The sequence below is a fragment of the Schistocerca americana genome, chromosome 4 (genome assembly GCF_021461395.2).
Source record: "Schistocerca americana isolate TAMUIC-IGC-003095 chromosome 4, iqSchAmer2.1, whole genome shotgun sequence".
NCBI classification, from domain to species: domain Eukaryota; kingdom Metazoa; phylum Arthropoda; class Insecta; order Orthoptera; family Acrididae; genus Schistocerca; species Schistocerca americana.
In genome coordinates, this window is record NC_060122.1 from 817,974,804 (window position 1) to 818,001,768 (window position 26,965).

Genomic DNA, 26,965 nt, shown 5'->3' on the forward strand with positions numbered 1-26,965 from the left:
GGACGGGGAGTTCAAGGTGTGCCATTCCGAGTTTGGTGCTTGGTTTTGGGGTCGTACTGGAATACCTACGATTCACCGCCTGTTGCTGCGTTGTCTAAAAAGCTGGGCTCACTTTCTAACTGCTCCAACATCACCTCAATGTTATTTGGCACCAATTTCCCACAAAACTTTGGTATGTTCAGATTTTCAGAAATAATTTAATGAAATGTCATTTCGCAAATTGTAACCAACTGAAGAGCAATTAATTTTACACTCAAAATGCTGATCAAGGTCCAGGAGATTTTTGACTTTGTTGATTGACATCCAGATTGCTCCATGTCTATTCTTGAACTCACTGAAACATCAAAAAACCTGGGCCTTTGACAGAGTGTTGTCTTTGTAAGTCTCCTTAACCAAAGCAAACATCTCGAAAGCAGTTTTGTCCTGCTGAAAGCACACACTACAAATTCGCCCACGAAGCACCATGCTGCTAGCAACTGGAGCGCTCCTCTGTTGCCCATCTAATTACTTTAAAGCCAAACCATACATACACTCAAGGTGTTTCAGGACTTCACTGATAAAATTTGAGGAATGATAGGTCACACAAAGATAATCACTTTTTATTAAGGAACATATAGTTTTGAATGGGTCCTTACGGTTATAATATGGAATAGTGGCAATTTGAATCACTGCCCATCCAACTTCTGAGAGCTTGTCAGGACTCTGTCAGATTTGGTGGAATACTTCAGGGATTTGGGCGATAATTTCAGCTCCAGTGGCAATTGGAGTAATGTTAACTGTAGTCTTGACATGTTCCCAAAGATCAAGATGGTCAAATCAGGCAGACCATCTGGCAACACAACATGTCCTCTTCATCCTATTCAGTGGTCCCCAAAATCTACAGTTGGCTGTGCCTGTGCACCTACGGTGAAGTGAGCTGATGCTCCATCATGCTGGAACCATTGGTCCCTGCACCAGCAAGCGGTAAATTGTTCAGCAGTTACAGAAATGTGTTCTGCAAGAACTATAAGTAAGATGCTCTAGTTACCCTCAGTAGCAGTATCGTGGGTCACAGAACGTGATTATCCACAATTCCTGTCCATCAGCTTACAGAGAACCTTTGCCAGTAGGATTTAATAGCAACTCTATGTTGATGCTCATAGTCTCAGATGTGGCTGTTCCTGCTGTTAAAATACCTGTCACTTTAACAGCAATAAAACCTGAACTCAGGAACAGTAAAATACATGACACTGAAGATATATATTGGCCACGACATCTTGGTAGATGATTGTTGCAGTGTCTGTGTGTTTATGGGTTGCATTTTTTCATATGGCTTGTCAAGCCAATGGCAGCACAGCATCTCTTGCCGCAATTGTCACAAGTATATCTGGCTGCTGAGGCAGGAGCAGTGGTAGCATCGCGAAGCTTTTTCTGCCTTAATCTGTCTAACAAGCCTTCGTCATGCTTCGACATTCCAGATGACATATCATCACGCCACTCTGGTCTCATGCTAGCCCGTGCCTCCCATCTGTTTGTGTCGATGCCAAAGCTCTCCATATCTCGTTTACAGGAGTCCTTGAACCTCAATACAGGATGTCCTACAGGTCTCTTGGCTACAGAGATCTCTCCAAGCATCACCTCACGTGGTAATCTGTCAGGACCCATACGGTGGACGTGTCCCATCTAGCGGAGTAGTCTCTGCTTCAAGATAGCTGAAATACTGTTGCAGTTAGTTTTAGATAGCACTGCTTCGTTGATCGCTCGGTTCTTCCACGTTACTCCAAGGATGGATCTCAGGCACCGCATGTGGAAATCATTAAGGCAACGTTCTTGTTTGGCATAGGTAGTCCATGTTTCCGATGCATACAAAAGGATGCTGAGGACGCACGTTTGATATACAAGAATTTTGGTGGTCAAAGAGAGTTTGTTGTTTGGAAAAACGTGTAGGGAGTTTGCCAAAAGGTGTCGCAGCTCTTCCAATGCGAGCATCAATTTCCTTGTCAACAGACATTTGATTCTATAGTAGATCCAAGATAGTAGAAGTTACCTACGACTTGCAGAGTAGTGCCATCTAGTGCGATATTTGACTTTGTGTTAGCACCCTGAACCATAATTACGGTCTTACTGCTGTTTACACTCATTGAGAATAGGTGGCATGCGTGACTAAATCTTGATACTAGCTCTTGCAGCTCTTCTGTGGAATTCACAACAATTGCAGCATCATCAGCATACAGTAGTTCACGAGCGACTATCTCGTAGCGCTTTGTCTTACTCTTTAGAAGACTGACATTGAAAAGCCTTCCATCTTTCCTAGTATGCAGATGTACTCCAACATTGCAATTCTCGAAAGCCACTTGGAGCAGACCCGAGAAGAAAATTCCAAAAGGTGTATGTGCCAACACACCGCCTTGTCTTACTCCACAGTTCATAATGAATGGTTTAGATGTACTGCCATCTAAGATATAATGTTACAATAATACAAGCTGAATGCAGCACTGATAACATGCAAACCATTGAAGGGCAGTATTACAACATAAGCTGAATGACAGGACTGGCACGACTCCACAGAATCACAATGGCACTAGGAGCTGTGCAGTAGGCCATCAGGTGGAGTGCACATCATGACCATGCACATAACTTGTGAATAGTGGACCAAAGTGTATGTTTCTTAATGAAAAAGGATCATCTTTGTGCGGTATCTCATCCCTGAAACATGCTGTACATGTGTATATTAACAGATAAACAACACGGAGTTTATGGGTTTTTATTCATTTTGTGTTTTCTTTTAGAGATCTCTGGGTGGTGAAGTGGAGACATGCAATTTGGGGCTAGTGCCAGACACAATGTAAAACCAGAAGGTGGGCAGAAAGCAATGTCCAGAAGGCTTGTCGTCAATCACAGGGGAAAAGAACATTAACAAATATCATGGCAACAATTTTTTTTTATTACAGCAGAATTAAGTTTTTGTATAATTACATGAATGTATTACATGAGAGGAGATTGATGTATTTTACTAATATTATATTTATTCAGTGTATTACATTTATTCAAAACATTAAGTATGAATGTTTTTATATTGTTTTGACATTAATAAAATTCATAATATTCTATAGTAAAAATGTCACTGGTGATTATTATATTTAACATTTTGTGGAATGTAACTTGATCATTCATAATGCAGACTGAAACTGAGTTCTGGTGTTCCTTGCATATACACTGTGTATGTCTCAATTCTAACACCAATATTGTTCCTTTACCTGGTACACCTTCATGAATCCCAATGCTTCATTGAGATTAACTCCCTGAGGCAGTGCTGAAATACTCCAGAACTCTATGTTTCATTATTATACTCATTAAAACCAAATACACTATTAAGGTATGCTGCAAAAATACCAGCATTTCCACGAGGAAAAGGTTTTAACTTTTCTAAGTTCATATTTTCTAACACACTTTTCAGATTTTCACATGTGCTGTAATATAAATGTTCATCAGCATGTAGCTGTTTTGCAAGTTCAAGTTGATGATTACCCATCAGCTGTTGATTTATAACCACTACAAGTGGCTTACCAGCTTCAAGTATCTCAAGACAGCTACCAGCTCCAGCATGACTTATAACTAAATCTGCATTCATTATATCTGCAAGCAAACTATCCCTAAACCGAAAATACTCAACAGAAATTCCTTCTTGAGTGCTGATGTTTGAAACCATAGCTCCATTTCCAATCTGAATGCACATATCAGTGTAACCTCTTGACCTGAGAACCTGAAAAGGCAATGACATCAATATGAACACTAGTGTATTTGTCACATCTGTTAATACTCTTTTTCTGGATGAATGAGAGAAAACTGTGATTGAAGAAATGTCTAATTATAGGTGCTTTGTTTATAGGCTGGCATATTTATTTTTTATGTTGTGTAATTCCATTAAACAAGGACAAATGTAAAGTAAGTAATTACCCTCCAAGATAAAATATATCTTTTCTTGTTTCTTTTTTTAATTACTCCGGCAGGATGGGTCAAAGACCACCATATTGTAAAAATTATTTTCATAATCAGACATGCACGTGTGCAACATAAAAAGCTTGACACAAAAGAATTCATTTCTTTGTAGAAAGTTAACTGATGGAATATTTTATCAGCCTTCATTCCAATTTCCTATTCCCACAATTTTCTTCTCTGAATACTTTGTCAGTTTTAAGATTCAATGTTATTGCTTTGCAATGTGAGAAAGTGATATGATACGTTAATCATTTGAAACTGTATCTAACACTGCTTGAAACATAAGAATTTTAGTACACACAGCAAAGGAAGCAAAAAGTAATAAAAAGAAATGTTAACTGAGGAAAGTTTCGAGGTCTCTCTCTAAGAACTATTAGGAAATCTCCGACAGGAGTACTTGATATGAGCAAAGCAAGAAAGAAGAAACAAACCAGAACATCCAAAGAAAGGAAAAAAATAGCATTCAGCATCTGATTTACGAATTCATTACACAACACATTCTTGAACTGGTCACAAATGGGGAAAGCAACTGGCCGGGCTCTTTTCAAAGAATCAATCTGGCATTCAACCTAAATGGCGGAACCACAGGAGCCCAAACATGAGAGGCTAGTTGGGATATAAACTCGGTTCCTTCTCGGAACGGGAGTACAGTGTGTTTTGCCTTCCCTCTTTTGCTTAGTACAGACATCCAAATAGAACTTGAGGATACACTATCAGTTGTAATATAACAAGAAAAGTTGGTCTGTCATAATACAGTACTCACAGATATGCAACATATTTTAGCTAGAGATGATAGATGGGTACTCACATATATTTCTTGAAAAAATACAAATTTTATTAGAATCACAAAAGAAAGTTTTAAAACTCAATGGATACAGGGAAACGGAAACAAGAAGTTAAACATTTGAAGTAATGTACAAGTACAAACATAAGGTGTTTAATAGAAGATGAAAATGGTCTACCAATAATTAAAACTCTATACAATATGTTTCACAACAAATGTGTAATAATGTGGAATTGATAAAGCTGGCCACTGTGAACAGGAAACGTAATTAGAGGAGGTCAAAAAGTATTGTCTCCTACTTTATGATGTGGTGTCAATAGGTCGTATCGACCACGATTAACACCACCTTTGGACACTTACTGCTCTGCCGAGCCTCCATGTTAGTTTTTTGAGTTCTGTTCTGTATCACAAGCTGTGTACACATATACGACTTAATGCGAAATATATCTCTATGTGGAATTTAATGGGGATAGTTATTGCATTCAACTGATAATCGTATCCCGTTCCCATACTGGTGACCCCAAAGTTTCTACGTCTTCCGTGCCGGGTGTTGTAAATCAACAGGTTATGTGCACGATGCCATGGCAACCTCACCCAACGCTTTGCTCGGAGATTTGGAAGCACAACAATGATCGCCAGACATCTTCATTCCTTCGCCAATGACCAGTTCTACATTAATTCACAGTGATTCGTGATCTCCAGCCACGTTAACTTCAAACTTTGTCACTCGACAACGGTAGAGTGCTACGCCACTAACACAGACAATGGACTCGGGTTTCGTGTCGTGGACTGTGCTCGCCAACATGTGAAGTGTGAAGTGAATAATATTCAGAACTGTGTACCTACTGACCGATCTTATAACGCTCAAAGTGATCTACATTCGCACACATACTTTGACTCTCAGTGGACAGCAACAACAGTTACTGTCGTGCCATGTGCATCACCGCCATTATTGCAAAATGCACCTGGCCACTATCAACCGTGAACTGTTCCGGTTTTGCCTGATTGGCAAACTAATCAAGAACATTTTAGTGCACACAATTCTCCATGCTCACTCAAGAAGAACTTTGGTCATAAGAGTTACCAACCCCCCCTTGCAACCGCCCCCCCCCCCCCCCCACACTCGCAGGGGGCCCCGGTTTTGGTCGCTCAGCTGCTCGCCTCTCCCACAGCACAGCCTGAGTCTGCCAGCCGGCCTTCCACGTTATGTCTGGGGTGGGTCAATTCAATTCAGTACCTGTAATCTCCGGTCCAGTTTACAGGACCCCCGCACATATTGTGCAACTGCTCGTTCCCACGGTACTGAACGTGCCAGCCGCGTGGCGTTTTCACGACACGTCAAGGACAATGCAGCCCGCTGTTGCTATGGACGTGCTTGCCAGTAACACACCTACACCTACTGTGCCAGTCTGGTGTATGGCCTCTCCTACCACGGACCAGCCGGTTTACCAAGGGACACCGAAGCCGCCTTCGTCCCCTCCCCCTTGTCGTCTGCCGAAGCTGCCTCCTCCATATGAGGACAACCCTCTATCATGGTTTGCGCTTGTTGAGCATCTTTACGAGTTCCATCATGTGTCTGACGACAACTGTAAATTCCTGTGTCTCGTCATGCACCTCCATGATCACTCAGACTTAATTTGCGATCTACTCCTCTTGCCACCACCTCCACCAAAGTACGAGTTCACGAAGAAAACGATCGTGGACTGACTCGCCTGCTCACCACAAGAATTAATCATCAAGATCTTGTACAAGGAACACCTGAGGGACTGAACTCCATCACAACTCTGATGCTGCCTTTGGTTGCTCGTGAGTGGGCATACAATGCCGGACGTCACACTGTGGGCGGTATGGTCCACCAAATTGCCTACCGATCTAAGATTCACCTGCTACTGCACTCCTTTGAGTCAATCGGCTCTTGTATCTGCATCGCAGACCAGCTGTATGCATTGCTACGTCAACACCAATCAGCTCACCACTCACCACTGGTCGGCACAACTGCTCCTGTTTACCGGCCGTCTGCTGGCAGAGGCAGAGCTCACTCCACATCCACGCTTTCTACACCATCTGGCAGTATCCGCTCGTTCTCTCCACCGTCTGAACATTCCAGGATAGCCCACGCACCATATGTGCTGGTATATATGCCAGAACAAGTCGATGAGGATAAGCCTCCTCCTCCTCCTCCTCCTCCTCCTCCTCCACCACCACCACACCACCACATCTGGCTCATCCGTACTGCTGATACCACGAGGTTTTTGACGATAATGCTAAGAAGTGTCAGTTACCTTGCCAGCACCCAAGCCGACTGCAGGACCTCACAGGCATTCCCATACACTGCACTCCGTCCACTCGTCCGCCTGGTCGAGCGGTCGTTTATACGTGACTGACATTTCATCATGGCTCATTTTCCTAGTCGACACTGGTGCATACGTCAATGGCTCCCCCCGTATTTTCATCGACAAGGTCACTTCTGCAAGTTGTCAATGCATCAACATTGCAAATCTCAGGCGCTGTCAAAGTTATGGTGCACCTATCTCCTCCTCTGTGTTTTCCATGGACTTTCTACATTGCTGACATCGATGAACCAATTCTCGTTACGGATTTTTTGTCCCATTACAAACTCTCTCCAAACGTGGTTCAGGGCTCGGTGCTACACCATCCCACTCACCCTCAGATACTGTGCTGCTGCCCTTATGTTCCACGCTCTGTTTCTCTCACGACATGTGAGTCAGTACGCAAGTGCTCCACCCTCGCGGGTGACATTGTGACTTGCGTCGCGAACCTACTGTCAGAATACGACTCGGCGGCACAACTCTGCCGGGAAAACGACGGGCTAAAACAACGAATAGCACAAATTTACAACAAGTTCAGTGTGGCTCGTACCTCGCTGCTGAAACTGCAGTCCACAGTGCCACCACCTAACCTTATTTCTCTAGCTGACAACAGCTCGGACACTCAGCAGGGTAGTCCAAAAACATTAATTGCGTGTGACGATTCGTGTCCGGTAGACACCGCACTCCCGATGTGCTCCCCATGTTCAGTTCCATGTGTTTCAAACAGTGCTTCTAACGGCAGTTGCACGCACGATACGCCCACCACGCAGGCAGCTGCCCCGCGTGTTAATAAACATCCCCCCCTCTCTCACGCGCCTACCACGTGACTCGGCAGCCATCGCTGTTTCCCGCTCGACGCCCACACCGGTTACTCAAGCTCTCTTGCCCGCGCTGGTTACTCAAGCCAAGGCTGACAACAGACAGTCGCTGCGTGGCCCCACCCGCTCCGTGCTGTGCGCAGCCGACCTCTCCAAACAATCACACGCCATGCTCACGTAATAGGCATGTGACTTTCGATCTGCCTTTTCCCACCCTCGCTAACGGTTACGCCTCGTCACACCCCACTCATCCAAAAACTTCACCTCAGGACGTTACTTAGTCTCATGTGCAGTTCTCAGTTTCTTCCGTCACTGACGGAACAACACAAAAGATAATTACCACTGCTGGCCCTCCTATTAGGCACAGGGTTAGATGCCTCAACCCCATTAAGTTGTGTGCGGCCCGGCATCAAATTAACAAACTTTTGGAAGCAGGTATTCTACAACCGTCGGACAGCAACTGGTCTTCACCAATTCACCTCACTCCCAAACATGACGATTCTTTTCGACTGTGTGATTACGGTAATTAACTTATTGTACCGTCATAGACAACTACCCCTTGCTGAACATAAACGATTTCACTCATATGTTATGGGCCACAATTTTCAGTGTGATTGACTGTAAACATGCCTATCACCAGATTCCCGTAGTGCTGGAAGACATTCCAAAGACAGCTATTATCGCGCCACTCGGTTTGTTCCAATACAACTTCATGCTGTTCAGCCTGAAAAATGCGGCACAAAAATGGCAAAGTTTCATCGACTCAATCTTACGACAGTTCGAGTTTTGCTTGGCATATCTGGATGACATACTCATTTTTAACAACTCGGCTGAGGAACATGAAAATTATTTATACAAGGTCCTCCAGACCTTGAACTCCAATAGCGTCGAGGTCAACAAGGGCAAATTCCAATTGTGCCAGTCCTCTGTCACATTTTTGGGTTACACCATCTCCACAGATGCCTCCCAAATCCTGGGTGCAGGCCATCACGTCACTGCCGCTCCTGCTACTTACAAAGCACTCCGACGTTTCTTGGGTACAATAAATTACTACTGTCGGCATCTGTCTTCTGCCGCTGCCGTGCAGGCCCCACTGACAGACTTGCTGTTGGGCAAACAGACTTAAGGCCTTAAACCAGTTCGCTGGACTGAACCTATGCTGGAGGCCTTCAAGGCTCTAAAACCTTCCTTAGCTCACGCCGTGACACTTGTCCATCCCGATCTGTCGGCCGAGTTGTTCATCAGTACGGACGCCAGCAACATCGCGGTGGGGGCAGTACTACAGCAACGCAAGGGCGACACAGTTTCTCCCCTTCATTTCTTCTCTAAAAAACTGTCTACAGCCCAGAAGAAATATTCCGCTTTTGATACATAACTTCTGGCGGTCTATGAACTCGTCAAACACTTTTGCCCTGACGTCGAGGGCCGCTCTTTCTTCATCCTCATCGATCACAAACCACTAGCAGACGCTTTCTGCAACCCTCCCGAGGGCCCAACCCCTCGGTGTTTCTGCCACTTTGATTTAGTCTCTCAATTGACAACAGACGTTTGCTACATCAAAGGCACAGAAAAAATCCCCGCGGATTTTTTTCTCGCGGATCAATACTGTCTCGCGTATCATCGACTTATCCAACCTTGCTGCTCTCCAGGCCTCCGACGAGGAATCTCAAGCTCTCCTCACGGATCTTCAAACATCTCTTTTGTTTACCAAAGCCAAGTTCCCTGGCGTTTTGGACGAGGTGTGGTGCGATTCTTCTACCAGCATCCTGCGGCCGTTGCTCCCGCCCACATTGCACCGGCAAGCCTTCGATGCCGTGCATAACCTCGCTCACCATGGCGTCTGCACCACTGCATGGCTCGTACCTGAGCGCTTCGTTTGGAAAAATATTAAACAGGACTGTCAGATCTGAGCATGCAGCTGCATCCCCTGTCAACGCAACAAAATCGGCTGTCACACCACCCCTTCACTAGGCAAGTTCGACATTCCACAAGGACAATTTCGTCATGTACATATCGACCTTATCGGTTCACTACCACTGTTGGAGAGCCACAGATATCTTCTCTTCACAATTGACTGCATGTCTCGCTGGGTGGAAGCTGTTCCTTTACCCAACATCACCGCTGAAACTGTGGGCAAGAGTTTCATCTCCTCATAGATTTCCAGGTTTGATTGCTCGAACACCATCACCACCGACCAAGGTCGGCAGTTTGAGTCTGCCCTGTTCACCATTTTATGTAACATCTGCGGCATTAAAAAAATTCATACAACAGCCCACCACCTGCAAAGCAACGGGTTAGTTGAACGGTGGCACCACACCCTCAGGTACCATGACTGCCTTTGGTCTGAGGTGCTTCCATGGGTGCTACTCGGTCTTCGTTCAACCTTTAAACTAGAATTACTGGGAACTATCTCTGAATTCGTTTTCAGGGAGAACCCTGTCCTACAAGGTGAACTTATCCTGCTTCAAGCACCTGAGGATTTTCCCCTCTCCCCAGATTTCATTATTCACATGCGCACCCACTTCAAACATGCACGGCTACACCCGCCTATCAGTCATTCCCTGCTGGATACTTACATGCCTCTGGAGGGGCGAGATGACGTTCGACATTATGGTTAAAGATCGTCCGCAGAACGTTTCAGTACACAGGCTCAAGCCTGCTTTTGAGGACTCTGACGCCCCTCTGTCATCTCAGATGGACCCTCCTGATGACTTTTCCACCACGGGCCTGAAGATGCTTTGTCTCATCCCACGGCACTGTTTTCTGGAACCCATAATTGGTCATCGCCATTCGCAGGTTTTCCAGGCAAATTGCCATCCACCCCATGTGTGGGTTACACCGCCACGTCACTGTCTGCAGAGACTCGCTCTCCCACATTCAACCTGTGCTGCAACGTGCCACCAAACTGGGTGGACGACGTGGCGATCGTCACCTACGACGCCAATGTGCTTGTGCTCCTAACAGACACTTCGACCTCGCCCAACAATGGGCAGTTAAATGTCAGTGTAGTGCATAGCTTGTCCCTCCTCCGCGAGTGCGACCCATCAGAAATTCGTGCGTTTATCTCCTTGGACGGCTCGATCTGCATTTGGGGTGGACGTACCTGCACCTGCCGTTCCAAACGCCTCCTCTCGGGCTAGCCGATGCATCGTCCGCCCCCGCTGGTTGACTGACTACGAGGTGGACCTGCCACCAACCACTCCACCTCCGCCTTGACCAAGATGGAAATGCCGGTCGTGCGCCTGCCGTCTCGCCCGACTACTACCGACGCTGATGCCCACATGACCTCCATTCAAGCCTCACAGGTGGTACTCGTACTGTGGGGGCTGTGTGGCATCGATAGGTCGTATCGACCACGATTAACAGCATCTCTGGAATCTTACTGCTCTGCTGAGCCTTCATGTTAGTTTTTGAGTTCTGTTCTGTATTGCAAGTTGTGTAGACATATATGACTTACTGCGAAATATATCTCTGTGGAATTTAATGGGGATAGTTATTGCATTCAACTGATAATTGTATCCCGTTCCCATAATGTCTTGGCAAATTATGAAACAAAACACATTTTACAAAATGGACAACACTGATGTATGGTTAGAAATAAAATGTAATATTAGAATTGTTCATGGCAGATTGTGACAACCTTTTGAATCTGTATATACTTGCAAGTTTGTGCTCAGTGAGTACCAAAATTGTTAAGCCAATAACGACACATGGAAAATATCTCACCAGTCTTTTAAACCACTGTGAGATACTTGTTATTTCAAACTGCAGGTAATCACAGCCAAATTGCCACATTTTGAATGAAATGATCCACAATGGCTGTTAAATACTTTTATTTAAAGGTCACAGTAGGTTTCTCATCAATCGAAAATGCAACCTCAGGTGACCTGTACAAAAATTAACAAAGAAAAAATCTGATCTGTACAAAAATTAATAAAGAAAAAAAATTGCTCAAGGAATTCTTAACCATGGTCTCAAGCATAAAGGGATATTGAAGCATAGTATTGTATAACAATACTTGAAAAGTATTCACGGAGTTTCTATTTAACAACTCATAGCAAAAACTGCCTTAGAACCACTAAACATTGTTCACATCAAGTTATGAACACACAGCACGTTAAGAGATGGGAATTAATGAGCTTCCATTGAAGATTGGGACAGGAGATAGAATCTAGATGTGAAATAGTATGCTGAATGGGGTCATGTAGATTTGCAGAGAAATGAGAGTCAAAAATGTATCACTAGGAAGGAAGAGAATACAAACATGTATTACACTGACATATTACAGGTTTCCCTGAAAATTGCCAAGGAAATAAATTGGAAAGATTGACACACACACACACACACACACACACACAGGGCTGCACTACAATCTGCTCTGTTAGTGCAACCTTTATTTTGTATTCAACAACTCATAACCAGACTGTCACCTTCCAGCATGACTTGACTGTGCTGTTACAGATAAGTCTGCCACCACAACCAAGGTTTCGAGAAAGACAATATCACACTTTAAACTGAATGATGTTCAGAAGAAATAAAATACGTTACCAGGAACCAGACTACTCTGAAAACTTATAAAACGAATTAGAGAGATGAACAGATAGTAGAAGAAACAATAATTAAAAAAGAATGAGAGTTGCAAGCCAACATTTATGAGTTGCAAGCTAACTGCATCAATTAAATTGTTATAATGGTAGTAGTGATAGTAATATCATTTAGCAAGCTACTCAAACAAGCAAAATTCTCCACTTTTTAAATTTTTGTCAGAAGCATCAGATATTTAAAAAAAACAACACAAGTTATGGGAAAAGAACAGAAAAGTACACATATAGTACCCACAAGACGTGATGCAATCAACGGAATAAGGCAAGTAATTATGTACAAAATAGAACAGATTAGAAACTTCCTGTCTGATTATAATTGTGTTATGGACCAGGAAGTGAACATGGGAACCTTGTCTTTCATGGTAAGTGCCCTACCGACTATATGTGATTCATAACCTGCTCTTGTGGCTTTACCTCCATTAGTACCTCTCTCATGCCTCTCAAACTTCACAGAAGTTCTCCACAAACTTTACGCAACACTCCTGAAGAAAGTAATTTAATTGGGTAGGTAAAGAAATCTACTCACCAAGAAGTGGCAGAACACACACATAAAAGAAGGTTGTAATTAGGCGAGATTTGGGAGCCAGTGGCTGCTCCTTCTGCAGGCATAAGGGTTAAAGGGGAAGGATGAGAGGTGAAGGAAAAGGACTTGAAAGGTTTAAGAAAAGGGGTAGATTTCAGAAAAGTCACCCAGAACTGCGGGTGAGGGGATGCTTACCGCATGGGTAAGTCTGGTAATCCCGTGCAGTCACCCCTGACCCGTGGTTCTGGGTGACTTTCCCTAAATCTACCCCTTCTCTTAAACCTTTCCAGTCCTTTTCTTTCACTCCTCTTCCTTCCCCTTCAGCGTTTCTGCCTGCAGGAGCCACTGGCTCCAAAAGCTTGCCTAATTACAACCTTCTTTTATGTGTGTGTCCTGCCGTCGCTTGGTGAATAGATTTTTTAATCTATACAATTAAATTATTTTGTCAAAAACTGATTGTTTTCATCATTTTACTAACTCCTGAAGAAGGGATGTACCATATTTTATGGACTATAAGACGCACTTTTTTCTTTGAAAAATTGCCTCCAAAATTCAGGTGCATCTTATACTCGAAATTAATATAAAAATGTCCAGTGTTAGATTTAAAATTCCCACCAGTCTTAAAAATCCATATATCTGACCTGTATCTATTTGCTTTATCTGGCAACATTGGATTTGACTGGCAGTAGCGGTGCACCAATGTGACAAACATGAGTTGGGGGGATTCACATGCTTGCTAACACTGTCTCCCTTCTGCCCCACCATCACAAACCCAGAACACTCTCTAGCCTATGACGTGTCGTTGTAGTCTTCGGTGCCAGTGAACTCGAATTTAAAGTTATCTGTGTTATCGGTAACAGTGCAGTATTTTTGTGAGCAGCTTGTTTCATAAGTGAAAAAAATAAAAGGTGTTCATATGATGCAGCTATAGGCTGAAAGTAATAGCATATGCAGAAGAACATGGAAACAAGAGTAGCTGAGTGGCATTTTGGCCCTCCATCAACAGGAAAGAAAAAAAACACACATTTGTGACTGGCAGGCTAGTAAAGAAAAACTGAAAAAATGAGGAAGATGAAATGTGCAAACAGAGAACTGAATGCAAAACAGCCAAAAATAGAAGAGGGTGATTTTCTACAATTTTAAAGGTCAGTGCAGCTTTATTAACTAAGAATTTCTGTAGTCTGGTTTTACAATCTAACAATAAAAATGGTAAAAATGTTCTTTTTTTAAAAAAAAGCTTAAAAATTAAGGTGCATCTTATAATCTGTGAAATATGGTAACACAGTAATGGCTTCATCAGCGCCTAGGGGATTTGAATTTTCACTATGCAATGTGTGCTCCCAGCAGTGCTGCTAAAACTGCAAAGAGTGCAGGAGAAATTATTTGAAGTTTGGAAGGTAGGAGAAAAGAACCTGCGCAAGCAAGGGTATGAGGACAGGAAGTTTCAAACCAGCACACACTCCACCACTTCTACATCCAATTAATGTGTGCCTGCCACTGTGAAGTCTACACGTGTGGACCTTCATTGTTGTCCACATTCTCTCACAGTGACTCATCTGACCCCAATTCTAGCGCAGTGTGTTTTGCAATCCAGACACGATACTTGGGCAGTGGCAGTGGTAGCACGTCAATACAGATCCAAAACACATGGCCACGTGTCTCATTCTATTTATCTCACAGTAATAGCAGAAATTACAGTTCCCTGCAAGGTATCTGGGAAATCCATACCCATGTTGCTTGACATGTCTGCTGGTAATCTGTACAGAAACACATCCTGGGTGCGCTGCTCAGCTTCTTGGGCCATTACCTGATCAACTTCTATGCTCCCTGATTTGGTGTATGTCTTCTTATTGACTCAAAATATGGCCTGCATTAAGACAAGTAAACATGTGATTTTCAGAACATATTAGGTAGGGTAGTTTAGAATTACATAAGAAGTTGCTGACAAAACTGTACTGGGTGCTGCAGTCAGTATAAGAATACACATGTTGGGCTGGCTGGATCACACCAGACAGTTTCACAAGTAAGATGGTTCATGGTATCCTCATTTACAAGATTTTCTTTGGATCTTGCTGTTACTGCCAGCAAAGCAGAAAGCACTGATGCCAAAGACTACATTGTTAGCAGCCCCTCACAAAAGTTGCAGAGCACTGCGACCTGGATCCACCTGTGGCCCATAAATGTGGCCATCAACCTACCCAAAAAAGGAAGATGTTGGTGCCTATCCGATGGAGTAGCATCAGTTGGGAATACTGAATGCTGCGATGGTAAAATAAATATAATAAATATGGTAAATATATCACAAAGATGCTATATATCATGACAGAGGATATAACTGGGTGTGACTGGATATAATATATTAACAATTACAAATGGTACATGTTGTTTTGTATGCTTTCCAGAGGCTCTTGGATGTTAGACAGACGACGGCATGCAACCAATGCACTGAGTAACAAGTATTCCTGGCAATGGGAAACATGAGGGCTTTGGGCTGCTGCAGAATTGCAATGAGAAGACTTCCTAATAGTCAGGGAGGAGCACCATCACACTCTTCTAATTACTCTAGGAGAAAAAGTAATTACAATTGTGAACTAAGTAATATCTGAAGTCATTTCGTGATAAACAGTCACACAGTCTAGTCAGGACATTACACGTAATACTGGATGTTCACCTATATGGCTTATCTATCTTTTGTATACATTATAAATTAAAGTCCCCTGCTATAGTTTCTGTCCATGTGTTTGGGCTAATCTTAGAAGCTACAATAGGAATCTTGCTATCATTTTCACTAGTAGATAGACTGATTCATGAGAAAGTTTTCATGCAGACATGCACACAAATGCTTGTGCCCATACATGGTGCCAGCTGTATGCACAATGTCAGGACCGCGCTTTGGCAGGTGGTTTGGGGTGGGGTGGGGGTTGTACAAAGTGCAGTGATTACAGGAGAAAAATGTGGGAGGCAGGAAGAGTGATTGGGAGTGAGTAATGGAGGCTGTCCATCTTCTGGTTAGGGATGTGAAAGAGTGGGGTAGCAGATGCACAGAACAGGTATGTGATGCGCGGGTGTCTGAGCTAATGGGAGTGTAGCATATAATGAAGGTGACACGGAGAGGTGAATTGAGAGGGCATTATAGGACAGAGGAAGGGGAAGCTGCCGGTATGGGGACCGTCGATTAATGGAGATTGAAGCCAAGATGAAGCCAGAAGTGAAGGATGTGCTGCAACAATAACTCCCATTGGCACAGTTCAGAAAAGCTGGTGGTGGACGAAAAATCCAAATCGTCCTGGTCATTAAGCAGCCATTGAAATCAAACAAGTTGCACTCAGTTGCACATTGTGTCACCAGACTTTTCTATTTAGTTCCTGCCCATAGTTTGGTGGCAGTCATTCATTCCGATGGAAACCTGGTTTGTTGTCACACCAACATAAAAAGATGTACAGTGACTGCAGTAAAGTTGATATATTACATGGCTACTATCACAGGAGGCCCAGCGTCTGATAGGGTAGGATAAGCCCGCAACAGGACTGGAGTAGGAGGTGCTGAATGTGTAGATTGAGCAAAACTTTCCAACGATTATTACCACCTAGTGGCTTCCTTCCGATTTGAAGCTCGTGCTGCCCACTCTTTGCTAATATTTTCTAATTTACATCTACTTTGTCTCTCCTGTGTTTTCCATCAGCACCTTGTCCTAAATTTTCCCTCTTACCTCTTGTGACACCCTATGGCATTGTTCGTGGCTGTCATGACTACACCACTCACTCTTCTACCTCTTCACTGTATCACAGTTATAACACTTTCCAGCAACTAAACATCACACTCCATCTCCCAATCCACCCACACTTCCTCAACACATTGCTCTCATCAGAATTTTACATCTTTTCTTTTTGTGTCCCACAATTGATGATAATTTACACGTGATCAAATGCCCTCATATCACAGAACCATCCTATTGCCCTCGGCAGAATTTCTTCTGCCCTTTTCACTCCCCAAACTCATACTCTGTTATCTATTTCCCATTAAAATCACATATCGCCTTCATTTGTCCATTTCCCCTGACATTCCTCATTTTCTTAGCACCACTCAACCCAAATGGACACCTGCTCCATCTAAGTGCATCAGCTCACGAAAGTTCCTTATCCCTATCTAAAATTCGGTCCCATACCCTGTTCCTTAAATGCTGCTTACTTCACATATTCAGATTTCCACCAGTCCCTATCCCTCACAAACCTGATTCTATAGAAAAACATCGCCATGGCACAGGCATCCCAGAACCACCACTGTTCCTTCCGGAAGATACTGTTACTGTAGAATCCTAACTTGAAACCCTTGTTCTCAATACATAGAAGAGCATTCCAACCACCACCTCCATAAATTATAAACCCGTTGACATCCTACCTCTGTCTTGGAGCACAACTACCCATCAACACCCATTCCCTCACAATGATCCACCTCGTCAACCCTTCATACCACCCACACTCTACACAGCTGAACTTTTCAATTTGCCACACCCTCCAAAACTCCATCACGCCATAAGAATCCAGAACCCATACGAACCTGAATCACTGTTGTTAATCTTTCCACTGAAAACCTCAGCCCCTCAGAAGTTCCAGTCCTATCCAAAGGCCTCACGTTCAGCCACACACCCAAGTTTACCCATGTTGGACTTGTCACAGACCTTCTCTCCTTCTCCTGATCCCTGTAACGGAAACACTTCTTTTCCACCAATCCATCTGATCCTAGCCAACCTAATTCCAACAGTGAACCTTGCCTCTTCCAAGTTCATACCATCATCCAACCATGAACCTCCCTTCCTCCCATCCAATTACCCACAAGTCACCTTGCAGAAATTTCATGTCTTCAACTTGGCCTCACCATCCTTCCTCAGGTCCCTTCCTAAGAACACTAACCTTTCAGCACATGAAAGGATAGCAATACACAACCTCAAAACAGATCCTGAGCTAATTATCACCCCTGCAGACAAAGGCTCTACCGCTGTTGCAAAGAATTGCAGTGACTATCTGACAGAAGGCTTCCGGTAACTGTCTGACTCCACCACTGACAAACTCTGTTATAGTCATACCATCCCAGAAGTCCATCATAACCTCAAATCCCTACTGAAATCTGTAGGTCCATTTCAGAATCTCTTCCCCAGTCCATCTCCCTCCTCTACACAATATCCCACACACCCACCTCCTACACACCCTCAAAAATCCACAAACCCAACAGTCCTGGATGTCTCATCGTAGCTGGTTATTATGCTCCTACTGAAAAGAGTTTCTGTTCTTGTTGACCAACACCTCCAACCAATTGCCTGAAATCTAGACTTTCACATCAATGACACGAACCACTGTTTTCATCAACTCTCCACCATCCCAACCCACTTACCTCCTGTAACCCTACTCTTCACTGTTGTCGTCATCTCCCCATACAGCAACATCCCACATGCCCATGGCCTTTCTGCTATTGAGCACTACCTCTCCCAATATCCTTCGAACCCAAAACCCAATATCTCATTTCTCATACATCTTACCAACTATATCCTCCAACACAACTACATCTACTTAGAGGTAAAGATATCTGAACAAATCCACAGTACAGACACTGTCACCCACACGGCTACCTCCTATGCCAATCTTTTTATGGGCCATCTAGAGGAAATCTCCCTAGCCTCCCAAAGCCCCAAACTGCTAGTCTGGTTCACTGATGATATCTTCAGGATCTGGGCTCAGGGCCAAGACATCCTATCCTCATTCCTTCACAACCTCAACACCATCTCTACCATCTGCTTCACCTGCTCCTCCTCCAACCAATGTGCCACCTTCCTGGATGTTGGCCTCCACCTGATGGCTCCATCCACATTTCTGTCCATATGAAATCCACTAACCACCAACAGTATCTGCATTTCGACAGCTGCCACTACAACCTCACTAGAAAACACTTCCTATACAACCTGGTCATCTGTGGATGGCTTTCTACAGTGATGGGAACTCTCTTGCTGAAAGTCTCACGATATCCTCCACCTGCCACCCCTCCCCTCCCCTTGCTAGCTAGCTGCACCTTCCTATTATTACCATACCTGACACAACCCCCATCCCACCTTAGTCCATCTGCCGAACTGCTCTCCTGGCATTGTCTGTCCAGCCAGCACCACCTCTTTCTGTGAAAGAAAGGATGTACTCCAAAAGCTAGCTAGTTGAAAACTGAAGCGTAAATATAGCATGCAGTCTTCGGAGGAATATAACATAACAGTCAAACTTTGGTTGCTACATAATTATTGGAAGTTAAATTGAAGCTAAAGCTAATATTTACCCAAAAGATAAGAGTTCTGGCCACTTGCAATCCATTGGACATTTTGGTGTCTAGAGTTTGACCACTGTTAGGCTCATCATTGGCGTAAACTATATCGGAAGGACTGCCATGTATTGAAGTTTTCATAGTCACTGGTTACTTGTTTAGCCAGTCCTCAAACTTAAGACCCAGTGAGCTGAGCCGCAGCCTTGCAGTTTGCTCCAAGAGCCGGTCTTGTCATCAGCTTGTGTAGATGCATGCAGATAATTGCAGTATGACTGTGATACTAAATAAGTTGAGAAGAAGCCCAGAAAGGCAATCCCATTGCTAACTAGTCCACTTAGACTCCTAATGGGCTTTACTATGCCTTCTTTCATTTCACTGTTTGGTGAGAAACTTACTGAAGAAACACTAGTTTTATTTGAGAATCCCATTTGTATTTATTATGTCAAGAGGAGCTAAATCATGTGAATTCTTTCAGTTAAAAAGTATCACTATTAACTACTGGCAAGGATTTAATAATAGCTTGACATGGCATGGGGGAGTATGAGAAAGATGTAGACTTTATTTATATCAGAGAATGTAGAAGTGGATTGGACAGTGGTCCAAGAAGTGAAACAGTGTGCTGTGGATGCAATTCTAAGTGAATTACTAGCAGAGATGTTAAGGAAATTGCAACATGTTTTCCAGATATCCTGCAGGGAGCCGTAACTTCCACCATCACTCTGGCAGAAATAGAATCGTGACACATGGCCACATAATCGGACCCACAGTGATGTGCTACTATTGTCACTGGCCAAGTGATACATGACAGGACTGCAAAACACCAATGTGTGAGAACTGTTGTCCGTCGCGCCACCGAGAGCAAGAGAATGTGCAGAACAGCAATGGTCAGTGCACAGTAGACCACAACATGGCATGGGTGCATTAAATGGATGCAGAAATGCTGGAACCTCCAGGCAGAATTTCTAGTAAATACAGCCACTAGTCAGCAGTGCACAGTGTCAGTGACAGGCAGCCTAACCATTAGGAAGATATTTTAGTAGATACAGGAGCACATATTTCAGTTGTTAGTTACAGGTCCTTTGGGCTTGTCTGTATGTGTCCGCCACAGTCTACATTAAGTGGAGTGGGTGGAAGTGTTGTAAATTCGTAGGCATCAGGAAGGGTTACATTTACCTTGGCCACCGTAACTTGCAGCTTTTATGCAAGTACTTAATTTGGTAGGCAGTGGCTGCAATTCCATACTTGGGTTGGATTTACTGGCTTCAAATCTAGGTATAGTTGACTTAAAGCAGCATACTGTGGAGCTTGATGAGGGTTTTGTTCCTCATGATACCACAGCTGAGGATACCAAATTGATGCAACATGGTGCTGCCTTAACACCATCACTAAACTGCAATCATGATCACTCCAGCTCAACTTCTCTGATAAGATTCCAGAAGAAACTCCACAGATAATCAGGATGGATACTGGGATGAGTTGCCAACAGACACACTGTTTCTTGTGCAGTAACAAACTGAGTAGGGTACAACACTTGGTATGGCGCAGTATGTCGCACGCTCAGAAGCATAAACAATGTAGAGTATTTCCTGTCAGTATGGATAGTTTTGGAGAAATTGGAGCTTGCTTAGCTTGTGGGACACTGATTGCAAATTTGGCAGGTGCTAGAAGAAGAGGAGATGGGGAATTAGATGCGTTTATGGGTTCCACACGTGGGGAAAGCTGCTGACAAAGTTGTTTTATGGGAAGTTAGGTCACATTTACTGAAAAGAAGAAACAGGCAAAAATGACTTTGCTACTAGGAGATTATTCCATCCTAAAGGACCACTTCCAACAATACATGTTATCCAGCATCAGAGTTACAGGAAGGATGTACGGCCAGTTTACAGGAAGACATAATGTATTCTGAACCATCTTAAACCAGTAGTGGAGTAACGGGCAAATCGCTAGTTCCCAAATGGAATTACAGACATTACTTAGAGTCCATTGCAGCATCTATAGTTACCACTCCTAAAAATGAACAAACACATAGCCGCTGATGTACACCCATTCTCTGAGTGAGAACGCATACACAGTTTAGTGCCGGAGAATGCGGGCCTCTCTGATCAACTGTTTCGCAACAATACGGGGGTCGTTTGTGCCCCAGCTCACGGCGCCGGATGCGCTGAAACGTTTTACGTATGTGCGGAACGAGCTTTGTCGACCAATCACAGCGCTCACTGGCACGTATGTGGCCCCAGGCATCATTAAATGTTAAACTTGCTTTGTCAGTGCCCTACCTATTTCATAAGTCGATTTTTGACCAGTTTATTACTTCTAACATGGATCGGTGGCTGAAGTCAGGATCATTGAAGAAGGTTGCAGTTTCTCCATCGCCTTCACAACAAGGGAAGTTTCTAGTTGAAATGAATGAGGAGGACGACCAAAGGAAGACTTTACAGACATTTGAACATTTTTCTTCGGAATCCACGAAAAACCACACACACACACACACACACACACACACACACACACACACACACACACACACACGCGCGCGACTGTTACGAAATATGCATGCTCCTTACACAACAGTAGCCAAACAGTGGAAGTGAACAGACCATAAGCGGGAGCTTGTCAACAGCGAACAGTTTGGACGCGACATTGATTGCTCTTGGAGGAAGACAGCTCCATCGTGTGAAATTTCAATTACCAAGTAATTTTAATCAGGCTATAGTGTGTTGAACAAAGGGAGTAAATCCACTAGCAAGTGTCTGGATACAGCGGGAATTCAAATTGCATCGTTAATTTCAAGTTGTTTTCATTCATCGCTAAACCAAAGACTATTGATACTTCGGGGGAGGGGGAGTCATCGGGAACATGGCACTTGCATTATGAAGCTTTCAGTTCCCATGGGTTTCGCTCTGAAATTTAAAGTTACTGTGCTCTTGACTGACTAGGGGTCCGCCATGGATTTTCGACTGAAGAAGGGGTACGCCAGCTGAAAAGGTTGGGAAGCCCTGCAATAGAGCAATATCAATATCACCATATGGCCTTCAATACTAATGAGCATGGTGTTCAACCCAGTTAGCAAAGAACAGGGAACCAGTGATCATAAGGCCATTATACAATCACTGAAAACAACTGTAAATAGGAATGTCAAGGAAGGTAGAAAGACGTCAATGCTAAGTAAGTGCCACCAGAAAAGGACTTCAGATTACCTGAGAAGTCAACACGAAACATTCTTCTCTGAGACGGAAAATGCCGAGTATAAATGGACAATGTCCAAAAGTATTGTACAATATGCCTTAGACAGGTATCTGCAGAGCAAAGTTGTAAGGGAGGGGAAGGACCTCCTGTGGATGAACCAGTATGTTAGAAAGCTGCCCCAGAAGCAAAGACAGCTTCACTGCTGATTTTTAAATGAAATCAAAGCCTCACAGACAAATAAAAACTCCACGAGGCCAATATTAGCACAAGGAGACCTACAGGTGAAGCATTCCAAGAATTTGAAAGTAAAATATTGACAAAAAATGCTATGAAGTGTTTGTCTTACGCTAAATCAATAAACAAATCAAAGCCATGGGTCCAGACACCCTGTGACCGTAGTGGCGTTGAAACGGAGGGTGACCGAAACAAGGCCAAAATACCAACTTCCTTTTTCGAAAATTTTTTCACCGAGGAATACAGTACTGGTATTGCAGTTCTTCCTTGAAATAGTCACATAAAAATTGCAATGACATATCAGAATAAATTTCCGTGGGATATAAAAGAAACTGAAATTGTACAGCAGAGGAAAGAATGCTGGACCTCACAAGCTACCAATACGATTCTACACAGAGTAGGCAAAAGAAGTCGCTCCTTTTCTAGCAACAGTGTACAGGTCTCTTGAGGAATGAAGCATTCCTAATAGTTGGAGAAAACCACAGATAATTCCCATTTTCAAGAAGAATCATTGAACAGATGCACAATACTATAGGCCTATCACTGACCGATCTGTTGCAGAATTTTAGAATATGTTTCATGCTATTAAGACACATCTACAGAATGAACAAGGTTGTATACATGGAAGAAGCCTGGAGATACTGACAGGTTTCAGATAGATCATATAATGGTAAGACAGAGATTTAGGAACCAGGTGTTAAACTGTAAGACATTTCCAGGGGCAGATGTGGACTCTGACCACAATCTATTGGTTATGAACTGCAGATTAAAACTGAAGAAACTGCAAAAAGGTGGGAATCTAAGGAGATGGGACCTGGATAAACTGACTAAACCAGAGGTTGTACAGAGCTTCATGGAGAGCATAAGGGAAAAATTGACAGGAATGGGGGAAAGAAATACAGTAGAAGAAGAATGGGTAGCTTTGAGGGATGAAGTAGTGAAGGCAGCAGAGAATCAAGTAGGTAAAAAGACGAGGGCTAGTAGAAATCCTTGGGTGACAGAAGAAAAATTGAATTTAATTGACGAAAGGAGTAAATATAAAAATGCCGTAAATGAAGCAGGCGAAAAGGAATACATACGTCTCAAAAATGAGATTGACAGGAAGTGCAAAATGGCTAAGCAGGCATAGCTAGAGGACAAATGCAAGGATGTTGAGGCTTATCTCACTAGGGGTAAGATAGATACTGCCTACAGGAAAATTAAAGAGACCTTTGGAGAAAAGAGAACCACTTGTATGAATATCAAGAGCTCAGATGGAAATCCAGTTCTAAGCAAAGAAGGGAAAGCAGAAAGGTGGAAGGAGTATATAGAGGGTCTATACAGGGGCGATGTACTTGAGGGCAACGTTATAGAAATGGAAGAGGATGCAGATGAAGACGAAATGGGAGATATCATACTGCGTGAAGAGTTTGATAGAGCACTGAAATACCTAAGTCGAAACAAGGCCTCGGGAGTAGACAACATTCCATTAGAACTACTGACAGCCCTGGTACAGCCAGTTCTGACAAAACTCTACCATCTGGTGAGCAAAATGTATGAGACAGGCGAAATACCCTCAGACTTCAAGAAGAATATAATAATTCCAATCCCAAAGAAAGCAGGCGTTGACAGATGTGAAAATTACCGAACTATCAGTTTAATAAGTCAAGGCTGCAAAATACTAATGCGAATTCTTTACAGACGAATGGAAAATCTGGTAGAAGCCGACCTCGGGGAAGATCAGTTTGGATTCCGTAGAAATATCGGAACACGGGAGGCAATACTGACCCTACGATGTATTTTAGAAGCTAGATTAAGAAAAGGCAAACCTACGCTTCTAGCATTTGTAGACTTAGAGAAAGCTTTTGACAATGTTGACTGGAATACTCTCTTTCAAATTCTGAAGGTGGCAGGTGTAAAATACAGGGAGTGAAAGGCTATTTACAATTTGTACAGAAAGCAGATGGCAGTTATAAGAGTCGAGGGACATGAAAGGGAAGCAGTGGTTGGGAAGGGAGTGAGACAGGGTTGTAGTCTCTCCCCGATGTTGTTCAGTCTGTATATTGAGCAAGCAGTAAAAGAAACAAAAGAAAAATTCGGAGTAGGTATTAAAATCCATGCAGAAAAAATAAAAACTTTAAGGTTCGCCGATGACATTTTAATTCTGTCAGAGACAGCAAAGGACTTGGAAGAGCAGTTGAACGGAATGGACAGTGTCTTGAAAGGAGGATATAAGATGAACATCAACAAAAGCAAAACAAGGATAATGGAATGTAGTAAGTCGGGTGATGCTGAGGGAATTAGATTAGGAAATGAGACACTTAAAGTAGTTAAGGAATTTTGCTATTTGGGGAGCAAAATAACTGATGATGGTCGAAGTAGAGAGGATATAAAATGTTGACAGGCAATGGCAAGGAAAGTGTTTCTGAAGAAGAGAAATTTGTTAACATCGAGTATTGATTTAAGTGTCAAGAAGTTGTTTCTGAAAGTATTTGTATGGAGTGTAGCCATTTATGGAAGTGAAACATGGACGATAAATAGTTTGGACAAGAAGAGAATAGAAGCTTTCGAAATGTGGTGCTACAGAAGAATGCTGAAGATTAGATGGGTAGATCACATAACTAATAAGGAGGTATTGAATAGAATTGGGGAGAAGAGGAGTTTGTGGCACAACTTGACTAGAAGAAGAGATCGGTTGGTAGGACATGCTTTGAGGCATCAAGGGATCACCAATTTAGTATTGGAGGGCAGAGTGGAGGGTAAACATCGTAGAGGGAGACCAAGGGATGAATACACTAAGCAGGTTCAGAACAATGTAGGTTGCAGTACGTATTGGGAGATGAAGAAGCTTGCACAGGATAGAGTAGCATGGAGAGCTGCATCAAACCAGTCTCAGGACTGAAGACCACAACAACAACAACACAGAGTGAAAATCTGCTCTGTAGGAATCAATGTGGATTTTGTCTGTCCCCACGCTGCACAAGGCAGTAGATGCAAAAGCCTATGTTGATACTGTGTTCCTCAGCTTCCAGATGGCATTCAGTACAGTCCCATACAGTTGGCTAGTAAACAAAATAAGAGTGTACAGAATATCAGACCATTTGTGTGATTAGGTTGAAAAGTTTTTGCAGATGATGCTGTCATATAGCCTACAACGAACTAGCGACAGAAGAAAATTGTGTCAGAATACTTGGTGCAGGGACTGGCAATTGACCCTCAATAGAAACATATGCAACATTTTGCACTAAAAAGGCAGAAAGCTCCAGTATTGTATGATTGCACAATTTCTGAACAATTGCTGGAAGCAGTCATGTCCATTAAATATCCAGGGGTACATATACACAGCAAGTTAAAGTGGAACAGCCACATAAAACTAATAACAGGTAAAAATAAAACAATGAAAAATCCATGCTGGAATGTAACAACATTATTAAAAGGAAAGTTGCTATTCACCATATAGCAGAGATGCTGAGTCACAGATAGGCACAATAAAAAGACTGTGACAAATACAAAACTGAGGTCTCAGTTGCCCGAGACTGCAGTCATGCGTGTGTGAGTTGTGTTTGCATGAGTGTGCATGCATGTGTCTGTCATCTAATTTAGACGAAGGCCTTACTGGCTGAAAACTGTATTTGTTGCAGTCTTTTTATTGTGTATATCTGTGACTCAGCATCTCCGCTATAGTGTGAGTAGCAACTTTCCTTTTCATAATATAATAACAGGAAAGGCAGATGCCAGACAGATCCGTTGGAAGAATCCTCATAAAGTTTGGTGTACCCATGAAGTGCTAGTTTGAGCAATGCTTTAATGTTGCTCATCAGTCTGAGACCTTCACAAGATATGATTGATAGAGTGAACAGAGAAAATTCGCAGAAGAACAGTGTGTTTTATTACAGGTTGTTTTAGTATCCATGGAAGTGTCCCTGAGATGGTGACCCAACTCCATAGACAGACGTTACACGAGAAGCGCCATGCATCACGCCATGGTTTTCAAAAGCAGACATTCGTACAAAAGTCAATCAATATAGTGCTTCCTCCTATGTATCTCTCACGAAAAGGTGATGAAGGTATGATTACAGCTCACACAGAGGCTTACCAACAATCGTCCCACACACCATTCATGAAAGAACAGAAAAGGAGGCAAGTGACAGTGGTAAACAATGTGCCCTCTGCCACATACCACAAGGTGGTTTGCAGAGTACAGATTTAGATGTAAGATTGCAGAAAGTGCT

General features: G+C 43.1%; 1 protein-coding gene across 3 annotated transcripts in view; it reads right to left on the reverse strand.

The window, feature by feature from the left end:
* Positions 1 to 2,902: 2,902 nt before the first annotated feature.
* The window catches only part of LOC124613105 (UDP-N-acetylglucosamine transferase subunit ALG13 homolog), a 30,320-nt gene continuing 6,257 nt past the window's right edge, over positions 2,903 to 26,965 (reverse strand). Inside the window, exons 1-2 of one of the 3 annotated variants that reach the window (XM_047141698.1) lie at positions 19,350 to 21,552; positions 2,903 to 3,742 (exon numbers count right to left, since the gene is read on the reverse strand). In XM_047141698.1, the coding sequence (XP_046997654.1) occupies positions 3,311 to 3,742; positions 19,350 to 19,475 (558 nt within the window). In that variant the 5' untranslated portion in view covers positions 19,476 to 21,552 and the 3' untranslated portion in view covers positions 2,903 to 3,310. Of the gene's footprint in view, positions 3,743 to 11,636; positions 11,781 to 19,349; positions 21,553 to 26,965 lie in introns of those variants that run through there. The other 2 variants (XM_047141700.1, XM_047141699.1) reach the window with 2 other exon arrangements.